Source organism: Spinacia oleracea, chromosome 5 (genome assembly GCF_020520425.1).
Source record: "Spinacia oleracea cultivar Varoflay chromosome 5, BTI_SOV_V1, whole genome shotgun sequence".
NCBI classification, from domain to species: Eukaryota; Viridiplantae; Streptophyta; class Magnoliopsida; order Caryophyllales; family Amaranthaceae; genus Spinacia; species Spinacia oleracea.
Window position 1 is genome coordinate 4,585,701 of NC_079491.1, and position 11,815 is coordinate 4,597,515.

The window sequence follows — 11,815 nt, forward strand, 5'->3', positions numbered from 1 at the left end:
CAAACAAATTTCACAAAATCTAGGTGTTAATGTAGAGTAAAACGGATTTAAATTAAACATGTTGGGTACATGTCACAAATTCTAATTATTACAAGTAACGTTTCCTTATTTAATTATCTCCTTGGTCACCAAGGCTTGAAAACTCCTTGGCCTCCAAGGTTGTAATTCTTGGTTTCCTAGGTCAAGGCTACCTTTTTTTTTTTTTTTTTTTTTTTGAAAGGTAAGATGAATAATACATTAAGAGTCCCTCCGCTCGAGGGTCACTCCTAAGTAATCACTACAGATAATAGAAAACAACTGCGGGCTATTACAAGGATCTATATACATTTTGTCACTAATTAGATGCCCAACATTAGCAATCCAGTCGGCTGCTCTATTAGCTTCTCTACAAATATGCTTGATTTCCCACTTGTCGAACGAGAGGAGGAGTCTTTTAATGTCTGAATATTCAGTATGCTCCTCTTGTATCTGACGCACAAAAATACACATAAACACACATCACGTTCCTACACAATATAAACTAGAGAATCATACCATAATCTAAAACCCTTCAGGGTTGTACTCTTATACTCCTTTTTATATATCGGATAATTAGTGCTCGTCGTTTGTGGGTTTTTACCTCTTTCGAAAGGATTTTCCCACATTAATTTGCGTATATCTATTTTTCGTTATCTTGTCCCTCTCTTTGTCTATTTTTCTCAATCCTTCATTTGCTTCCGCCTGCGCTTCTAACCCCAACCGAACATGACAAGAAATGAACCCAGTAGATAAAATGGATTGAACAATATTTCCGCAGAGAAATTACAAAGTCTGAATTATGGGGAAGCTTCGTCTACCAGGCAACAATTGCCACTTTTGTCAAAAAATAATCAACAGAAAGTTGTAACAGGCTATACAGGAAGGGATAAAAAACACCCATCTCATATATATGTATATGTAATCTGTTTGGATTCATATATATGTATAATGGTATTACAATTTTACATGTTTGGCCTTGTATAAACTATATTCAAGCAAAACCTCCATCTGCTTGTCTGATATATATGCAGCAGTAGAATAAGCTGTCTGGAAAATTGATGCTTATCATGGGAGTGTGTTACTTCTGTTACAAAATCTTCTAATATTTCAACTAAAAAGAATAAGATTGTATTGATCAAAGATATATATCTGTACTTTGTATGTATCAGCAATTCTTCTTCATAGGTCGCTGAAATGGATCGATCCAGCAATCGTCATCTTTCACTGCTTTCTTCCATCTATTCTTGAATCTCTCTAAATCTGTTAATGACTGTTTCCGCACCTGCAGAAGAATGATTTTAAATATTCTTTCAAGTTCTTGTTCTAGTACTTCCCATGCAGAAAAAATAGCATCATGTAAAATTAATTTGAGCAGAAAGTTAAGAAAAACTCAGGATTTCTTAGATATTGTTGAGAGAATCTATATATAAGAAGGAACATTCAGAGTCTTTCGGGACTCACTGAGTTTCTTGCATCAGTTGTTGTCTCGGACGTTGATGTTTCCTGCAAATGTAACATAGATGAATAAGAATGTAAGTAATTTCTTCGAATGTTTCAAGAAGACTATATTAGGTATTCATGTAGGTACCCCTTGCGATGAATCCAACGAGGAGGTTTTTTCAGCTGCCTGAGTTGAGGCTTCAGTATCAGTCTGCATAAAAATATCATAAAGAGTAATGTTACATCTGAACAATATATCACAGCTATGGGTTTCCATTTTCCATTGTATGGTGAAGAACAAAACTACTATGTATAGGGAAATTTTGTTTTTTTAAATCCTGCTTTTGGGAATAAAGATGGCTTCGGGTCGCGCACACTGGCCGTGGGCCGGACAGGTCGGGCTTCGGGTCGAACACATGAGCCTGGCCAGGCGAACCCATTCTACCTCGGGCCGGGCTGGGTCGGAAACTTCAAAACAAAGTCCATGCCCGACACAGGCCTTGTCATGCCGGGGCCGGGCCGTTGTGCCTAAGCCTAGTTTTACTATATTATCGTGCTTTGTCGTGTCGGGTCGAGTCGTGTCGTGCCTTGTCATGCTTTTATCAAAAAAAATCCGGGTCACAATTTCGTGTTCATGCCGGGCCGTGCTTTTTTCGTGCCCATGCAGGGCTGGACTTTTTCATGTTGGATCGGCCCGGCACGGCCCACAGCCATCTTTATTTGGGAGCGGGAGAGGCCATTGTGTTACAGTCTATCAAGGTATCAGGAGAAGAAAGTAGCATATGATTGTAAAACCCTAACTCAAGAGTGCAAAAATATAAGCCATATGGTTGATGCCACAATTCAAGACTCTGAAGTGAACAGCAAAATGAGCAAACTAAGCCAGTTTCTCGTTAATCGATTTGGATTTATACCTTGTTCTGTGATGTCCCCCCCAGTGTAGGAAGGCCATAGTGAATAACATAGTCAGAATCAACAATGCCAATTTTTCTGGTTCTATCTCCCTATAAAACATAAATAATGATAGACATCAGAAATCCGCATATCAGAGAATTCAGGAAATGGAATGAAGAAAAATTGAAATACCTGAGCACAGTAACCAAGCTGGAAATCCACACCCCAGGCATGAACCAAGTCATTCTGCAAAACGTACGAAATTTGAAGGTTGTCATACAACAATCATGCGTCTGTACCAATTATTCTAATCCACATTCACTAACCAAAGTATCGTGGACATATTGAGCTATATGGCCTTTTTTAAATTTTTTGAGGGGCATGTTTTCATGAACTTACATATGTAATATAGTCTGTACTATTGTAAAATGTAATAGTATGGTGAAGAAAACACACCTGGATTATATACCATGCACAGCGCCATGCAGCTCGGGAGAAAACTGGAGCCATCATCTCCACCCACCTATATATCAGCAGCATTGCTCAATTCCAGATTAAACAACGTATAGACAACTAAGACAAGTGAAACTCGGGAGTTACCAACCCCATTAACTCAAAAAAAAAGGGGGGGGGGGTGGAAGAAAGGAAGAGAAAGCATCAGATTTTTACCCTGTGCAAGGAGGTTCAGTACTATTTTCATCACACTTTCTCCCACCGGGAAGGACTTTGTTGATTCTCCTGCAAGTCCATTAAGATAACGGCAACAAATACATACAGGGGTAAGGATTTTTTCATAGACACTGGTTTTTAACCGCCAAGCGGAAAAGACAAACACTAAAAAGCTGCAGTCTTAAACAACTGAACTAAGTGATCAAATGAATAAAACTGCTCAATTTCACAATCAACCATTGGCTCCGTTTGGTAGGGTGTAAAACGCATGGAAAACGATTTTCCCATTTTCAACCATTTTACGTTGTTTGGTTTGGCAAGGGATGGAAAACAATTTTTCATAACTCCCTAGGTGAAAAACATTTTCCATTTGAAAGGGAGGGAACCCATTTTTCCAACTTTCATCTCCTCTTTACCTCCCACTCCCTTCTTCCTCTCAATCTTCACCATCTTCTCCCATTTTTCTTCAAGGAACCAAACAAAAGAAAACTAGTTTGGAATTGTGTTTTCCCTTGGAAAATCATTTACACTGAAAACGTTTTACACCAAACCAAACGGAGTCTAGATCTCTCAAAAGAAAGAAAATGTGTTTGTGACTACTAAAAGCAGTCATACCACGGTAAACTGCCCTATTTAAAATATTTAAAATAAAAGGCTAACCTGTGCACAAGTGCGCCCTTCTGTCTAGCTGTAAGTTTATGATGAACCTCTGATTTATCAGGATCAAGTGCAGGTTGAGATATCTCTAGACCTTCTTTCTTGATGACATATAAATAGCTGAAAAAATTATAGCAGAAAGTAAGAAGCAGAATTTATAGAAGGAGCTGACAGAAGTAATAGAAGGCTAGATTACCGTTGTACACTGAAATTTTCAACTCCAAGGTCTTCATCCCAGAGGAAAATGTACGAGTATTGAGATACAATATCAGGATGTAAGAAACGCTTTGCAAACCACCTGAAGGGAAGATAATGAGATGTATGTTGTTCCCAGAAATGTTGTAGACATTATGTAAAACTAGACCTGGTTATTGGGTGGGTAGGGTCAGGGTCAGTGCGGGTCAAAAGCACGGGTCAAAAGCAGGTCGAGTAATGAAAGGGGTAAATTTAAGCGGGTCAATAATGGACGGATCAAAGCGGGTCAGGGGTCAATAGCGGGCCGATAGTGGGCAAGTCAATAAACAAACAAGGAATTTTTTTAAAGAAAGAGTCGAATGCGAATACAAGTGAATACGAAGCTATCCATACAAATTATTATATCATAACTAGTTTAGTTTTCAAAATTATCGTGTTATAACCTTGGCCCTATATTGACCCTATCCAATAAAGGCTATGTCCAATAAGATCCCTAACCAATAAGAACCCTATTAACATTACCCAAACCCTATACCCATTAGGCTACCCTGTCCAATAACCAGTTCTATGTAAAACCAGTCTATGTAAATACCATTTAGTTTGATGGGTAGCAACAATGTGCAATGCACGGGTACTCCACCCCAAGTCCTTCCAGTCATCCATATTGCCATCATAATGAAAAAGCATCACGACAAAATTGTATCCTACAAACTGCAGGAGGGCAATAATGTACATTCAGTTCAGCAGCTGATAAACAATGAAGCCATAACTTCAAAGAGAATTGTCTTCTCACCTTCCTCACGATTTTATCCACACTTTCCTTCTGCTTCAAACCAACAGCCATGGCCAACAAGTTCAGATTTGATTTCTGGGTTATGGAAAAGGGACAGACATGAGAAGGAAGAAAAAGTCATATCAGATAACAGAGGAATCAAACACATTTGAGGTCAAAACACATTTGATGTCATGCCTCACGAGTTGACGTCCACAGGTATATGTGTAAAGTAATCTAAGCAGGTTGCATTTCCTACTCATTATAAGTTAGTTAAATTATTAACATTGTCAGCTAACTAGCTAAGAGCCTAAACTACAAAAACGAGTCAATTGGTACAAGTCTACAAATACCAGTCAGTCAATAGATTCAGTTTCATCTCAATTTGTGAAGATGAAAGAAATTTAGAGGGCAGGATGCAAGTACAAAAGCTATTTTATTTTATTTTGGTAAGTGAAACTTTATTACTTGAACCAACTGAAAGTTTACAAGAAAGGAAAGAAGTAGAGACATGTCTCTACCCGGCTTCCTAAAACAACAACTTATACACAGGCACAAAAGCCAAGCAACCTGTAAGCACCGAATAGGCAATTACAGAGACTGCAACCAGTCCAAATCAGATTGTTTAATCTTCTTCTTTAGACAAGTACAAAAGTTATTGACATCATATTGTATTTGCTAACCTTCTTAACTGGTGTACCCCACAGTGGTCGCATTTCTAAGTCAGAAGTGCTCGAAATAATACCCTTTGGCAATCCTTCAGTTCCAATAGGTTTACATTGCCCCTGAAAACAAAGAATACAATGCGAGGAAATAGCGCATGTTAGATAATGGAACATCAATATTGGTATGATGCTACAAGACCATAAAACCCTATTGATTTACATACCTCGCAATTCTTCGATCTTGTTCTCAGAAAAATATTTAGTATGCCCTGTGGTGAGAAACTCTGCAATATTATAGTACAGCTCGTATAAGCAAAAGCTCGGTAACATGAAAACAAATGGAAAACTGCAACGGCCATATATCAAGTGTAAAAAAGTTAAAACAAATGGAAAACTGCAACGGCCATATATCAAGTGTAAAAAAGTTGTCACAACTCAAGTACAATCCAAATGGCGTCAATTCTGATTTTGTAGAAGTTCTCTCAAAACACATAACCTTCTTCTTCACAGCTGTAACATTCTTTTTAATTAGTAATCCTACAACTCAAGTTAAACTTTTTCAGCCCTTGCCTTACTCATACGAGTCATACCTACTCCATAAACCATACTACTTAAAAGTTATAAGTCACCCTCTATGATGTGTGAGAGGTTTATTTTAGGAAAACAAGTTCACTTTAGCCCTCTTCTTGAATTAGCAAAGACAGTCAGCAAACTGTACAAGGTTGAAGTACTAAGCCTCAGTGGGTATAAATCAACTACAAAAGGAAAAAATGATCTAGAAGCTGTTATTTTTTTGAGCTTTTAGATTCTCCAGATATTCAAACTTTCTCAAGAATATCATCATCAATGCAACTAGTTAAGCTGAAAGTCAAAAGAAACCATGAATATGAGCAAACAAGATTTGAGTATTGTAAAAGGAACAGGAGTCACATATGTGGAAAAGTAGTGGACAAGGATGCCAAATGACTGAGTAAGGGAAATGACATTATAAGCTACACACATCAATATAAAATATAAACCATGAGCAAATCAAACAGTGATACATTACCTCCCCATGATCCGTTACAACGAATGCACTGCCAATGAAAACCGTGGCACAGAGCAAAGCCAGAGTAGGAAGGGACTTTATAGAAAAGGATCTTCGTCTTTTAGAACCAACAGAAGTCACCTGGTAGATGATATACAAAATTTAAGACCATATATGATAGGTGGATAAACCAATGAATTTCAGTGCTTATATATAGTTCACATCCCAAATTCCCAACTAATTCTACCATTCATCTAGGAGAAAAACCTCAATAAACCATCTGATATATTTCTTAACCACTATTAAGGATTGCTATAATGTACTCTATTGAAAAATCAAGCTTTCCGCTTTACATAAACCATCATAACGCAACCAGATTAAAAAATATAAAGGAACCTTGCCATTTCCCCCACCTTCCTATCTACTACCTCCGTTTTAAATGATCTTTACACTTTCCATTTTAGTCTGTTTCATAATGTTTTTTACACTTTACTTAATTCTATTTGGACATGAACATTTACCCCTCTTACCCCCAACATTTACAATTTTCCACTCACTTTCTCTTACTACTTCATTCATATTTTTCTACACCCACCCACCTTTTTACCCATCTACCATCCTTTATCCATACTTTATTATATCTACCCACCTCTTTACACACTTTCCCTATTTTGTCTTAATATTTGTGCAAATAGTAACCGTAAAGATCGTTTTGAAACGGAGGTACTACATATATATTGGCACAGAAAATATTTTGCACGTCACTTACATGTTACTTGGTACTGGCTCAAGTGCTCGGATGTACTCTATAAACATTAATACACTGTAACATGGTTTTTGGTAGACCAAACTGCATCTAACAAAAGAATATCCAAACAAAAATTTGCAACATCTTTATTGTTGGTTGCATTTGTACTACACTCCACTGTCCCATATCAATCAGACAGCTGTAACATGTACACTATTTGGTATGACCTCTGCTTTGGTATGATTAATGCAGAAACAAAATTTTACATCTAATGCATCGATAATAACCTGACCAATTGTTGCCTGGAATATGGTCGTTTATCCTCACCGGATACTCTAATTGGATTGTTAAGGAAAAACATATTCTTCCGGTTAATCTATTCATATGAAACCAATAAGACCCAAAATCCCTTTTTTCTTATGAAACTAATAAGATGGTTCAAAATAGACCTATTATCAGATTCGCCAAATTCACTCTTGATCCAAATTAGGCTTGGTAGTGGGGTTAACCGTTCAGATTGATGGTTTGTGATTCAGAATTTGCTCACTGATGAGGAAATTCCAGTAACACTGGTTTGTCACAAAACTGAAGGTGGCCAAAAAGCTTCATACTAGTACATTAAGATTGTGATTCTTCTACTTCCATACCAATACTAAACCCAGTTTTCTCCACTCATTAATCTCAAGACCTGTAAATAGTAGTTTATCATAATAAAGTAGTTATTTTTCTACAAATACTGAACAATGGAAAGTTGAAAACCCCATTTTTCTTTCTTTCACCAGTCTAGAAACCACCTTCATATTAGTAATGAAACACAGTTATTCCTCCAAGCCTCCATTTCCATCCAGCTACTAGGATTTCGCAACGAAAAATCCGGTTTCCCTCCCTCATCTCTCTTATACTACTAATTGAATTTGATGGTCCCTATACTTTCATCTTGCTACTACTATCGGATAGTAAAATGAAACCCCATTTTTTCTTTCTCTCATCTGTCTTAAAATGTTCATAATAGCTACTGAAAAAGAGAATAAAAACTGCAACTATGTATAATTACCACAAATCCCATGACATTATTTGACCAAACTAGTATTACCATTTATCAATTCATCCAAACTTCATGTCAAACAACAAAAATTAACACAAACATATTTAAAAAATTCCAATGTTGCCAAAATAATTATACAATAATCGAATCTAAGTATGCATAACAACTAAGAATATTCGCAGTTTACTAACTAAAGCTTGAGCAACAGCATTCATATCAAAAACACAAAATGAAAAATCAAAACTTTAATGATTATCATACATTCTTATTATGAAAAAAGAAGAACAATTAATAAAAAAAAGGGGGAAAACTTACAAACTTGGAGGGCTTCATCTCCTGGGGAAAACGAAAAAAGATAGAAAAACAGTGAATTTGATTCTTTGTAAATAGTGAAAAGGGAAGATAGATTTAGGAGTGGAGAGTGGCCAAAAAGTTAGGTTGCTTGGCATTGATTAAAGCCAAAAATGGAAACCCAAGAATGTTCAAGGGAGAAGAAAGTGGGGCCCTATATAAAGCATAAACCTCTGTTACTGTAAATGTAAAGAAGAAGAGATGCAATGCTTCGTGCTCCGTACTCATTGCTACCCATCTTTCCCTTTCCGACATTTGAATATGGAGACTATGGTGCTCAAAAAGGGAGTTAAGTTATGGGGTTTTGGGAAAAAATATTTATTACATATAAATGAAATTGAACAATGAAGCATGTTCTTTTCACCTTGCACATTTTCAAGTCTAACAAGTAAAATAAAGTTGCAATCAGATTTTATCAGGTCAATAAGTTTCAATCGTGTTTTATAATTGACCAGCTAATCAGTTTAGATTTTATCCGGCTAATAGAACACATATACAATTGTACATATCACATATGGTAAAGGAGAAGGAGCTTTATTGGGCCGGATTTTTACATGTATCGATTTGGCATGAGTTGAGTTGTGTTCTTTCTTATCTGTCTAGCTTATTTCTTTGTTTCATAAAAATTAAGTTAAAATAAGATAAGTTTGAGAACAGTCCCCAAATACTTCATCGGTCTTTTTTACTTGCATCATTTTTCTTTTATGGAAATTGCATATTAGTTGCACCACTTTCTTTCACAGTATGTTTTCACATATTCTTTTTGGTTTGTTCACACACACTAAACAATGACATTTACTTTTACTATTATTACCTAACTTTTTCCCTCCCTTTTGTTTGTTATCATTAGGCAATTTTGATATTTACAAAATAAATCTTAATTTTGTTCTCGGCCTAAATGGTGCAAGTAAAAAAAAAATTAAGGAAGTACTACATCCGTTTTTAATATAATGCATCATTTCTCATTAGGGCACTAATCATCAATTAAATTTGACAATATTTTTTCATCATTATGTAAGAAAAATTATAGTTAAGTGAGATATCATTAAATTCTTATCAATGCGAGGATTTCAAATATCAACTTTTCATAAATTTACTTATACGCATTAAGAGATATTAATGTCCAAAAAAATGTGATGGACCATGTGCAAAAATAAATATTAGGGGGTGTTTGGTTGCGGATTCTAGGTATGAGCTATGGATTTAGGATGGTCTAAACTCATACCATGTGTTTGATTGGAAATTTTAAGAGATTTAAACTCATACCTCAAATCCCCAAGGTATGAGAGTAGAAAAACGTAGGGGGGTGAGTATGGCTCATACCTTTACTCTATATCGTATCAAACAAAAGAAAAGAACAAACTCGCGCCCCAAATTGAACCAAACACATGGATTAAAAATAAAATTCCAAACTCATACCACCTTAATATCATTCCCGATTCCAACCTTATACCATTTTGCGAACCAAACGTCCCCTTACATGTATTGTGGAACAGAAAAAGTATAATTTACAAATAAAATAGATTTTGATAAGTTCAAATATGATAAATGAAAAAAAAATGAAAATCGAGTAAATAAAACGCTTTTAATAAACTAGGCTCTTCAAGAGTATGAGGTGTTAGAACGAGTTTTGAATAGATAAGTTTCAGCCCCCTCCCAATTGTTATTGCGGAAAATCGAACACGGGATCCTCCTATCATATTCATATTCATGCTTCAATCACCATTAAATCAACGCATAATTGGTGCAATTTTAAGTTTGTGAGACTACACTTTTATTACTTTGGGTTTGATATGTTATCTTTTGGTTGACCCATGTTGGCATGTTACTCTTTGTAGATTTTATTAGTCGGTGGTGGACTAACAGTCTAACAATATCTTACACTTGACACAAAATTAATGGGACAAATATATACTATGGCCCCTGCATTAAATTCCTCGGATTATTTCTTTGTACTTGTACTTTACAATTTACATATCATACAATACTCCTTTCGTCTCTTTTTTTTTTTTTTTTAATGCAAATACTCCTTTAGTCTCTGTTTTCTTCATTTCATGAAATAATTGAAATAGGAAAAATAAATAAAATATAAAGAAATTATTTTTTAAAATAGGATTCTTTCCTTCTCGTATTTATAATTCTTATTGATAAAAATAAACATGAATATTAAGAAAAATAAAATATAGATATTAATAATTGATTTACAAACAGAAATAAAACACATTACATAAAAAAGTAAATTATAATTCATTTTTTTGTCTTGTTGTGTTTTCAATACATTTTTAATTAATATAATAATATGAAAAAATAGAGAATAAATAGTCAGAAATAATTTTAATTAGGACAACCGATTAAAAAACAGGACTACGAATATGGGACAAAGCAAAATATAATCCATGATAATGATTTGAGATTGAGACAGGACAAACAGCCATGGGTGTCAGGCCCTGTTCGGCAAAATTAGCGGTAGCGGGTAGCGGTTAGCGTTTGAGTAGCGGGTAGCGGTTAAAGTAGCGAGTAGCGGTGAATAGTAGCGGGTAACGGTTAGCTGTCAAAGTAGCGGTAACTAATATGATTGTTCGGTAAAAGTAGCGGTTGATATTATAAAAATAAAAATAAAAGCAAGAATATTATTTAAAACTTTATTATAAATTTGTCAAACGCTACCCGCTACCTTAAACGCTACTAATTTTAACGTTTGACAAAAGCTACTCAACCGCTACCTCAATCGCTAACCGCTACCTAAATCGCTACTTTATCAAACACTTACATATTTTACAAGTAGCGTCTTGACTAGGTCAAAACGCTACCCGCTACCTCAAACGCTACCGCCGAACACGCCCTTAAACTCAGCGTGCGAGACAAATTGCCAATCAACGTCAAATCAATGATGTTTCTTAATTCTTATCAAAACGTTATTAGTGGCTGATTGCCTGATTCAATACTAATCTGCCTAACATGCAACCACTTTCAACCAAAAACCAAGTCAAACAAAATTGTAAACAATTCACAATTTCACACTAACCTGAGGTTCAAATTATCTTTTTCGAAAAATATTTTTTACTAGACATACCAAAATAATTGTAACATTTTACTACTCCGTAGTTCGTTACATGGTTAATTTGAGTTTACTTACGAAGTACAGAGTATAACTTAAAATACCTTACTTATCCCTTCGTGTCAAGTCAAGTTCAAATGTGCAATAACGTAATGTCTATTTTATGGTAAACAAGGAGAGTCGCCGGAGATTAAGAACAAAAGTTTGCTGGTTGTTTAGGATATATGGAGGTACATTTTGAACATCTCGAGAGACCAAAGCCAAGGCCCTGGAAAT

The 11,815-nt window shown here is 35.5% G+C and overlaps 1 protein-coding gene across 1 annotated transcript; it reads right to left on the minus strand.

The window, feature by feature from the left end:
• Positions 1-902: 902 nt before the first annotated feature.
• On the minus strand, positions 903-8,782 carry LOC110782575 (uncharacterized). The gene is made up of 15 exons (XM_021986744.2): positions 8,446-8,782; positions 6,359-6,478; positions 5,535-5,594; positions 5,329-5,430; positions 4,667-4,741; positions 4,466-4,584; positions 3,875-3,976; positions 3,682-3,798; positions 3,022-3,090; positions 2,809-2,875; positions 2,545-2,598; positions 2,373-2,462; positions 1,607-1,669; positions 1,480-1,521; positions 903-1,300 (listed from the first exon to the last, which is right to left on the minus strand). Exons 1-15 carry the CDS (start codon positions 8,461-8,463, stop codon positions 1,184-1,186), a joined length of 1,215 nt encoding a protein of 404 aa, XP_021842436.2. The 5' UTR covers positions 8,464-8,782; the 3' UTR covers positions 903-1,183.
• Positions 8,783-11,815: the final 3,033 nt, after the last annotated feature.

Excerpts from the sequence above, each read along its gene's own strand:
- LOC110782575 (XM_021986744.2), bottom strand. Across the intron at positions 4,585-4,666 it reads TGGATAAAATCGTGAGGAAG|TTTGTAGGATACAATTTTGT; the intron begins GTGAGAAGACAA and ends GCCCTCCTGCAG. Across the intron at positions 1,301-1,479 it reads CAACTGATGCAAGAAACTCA|GTGCGGAAACAGTCATTAAC; the intron begins GTGAGTCCCGAA and ends ATTCTTCTGCAG.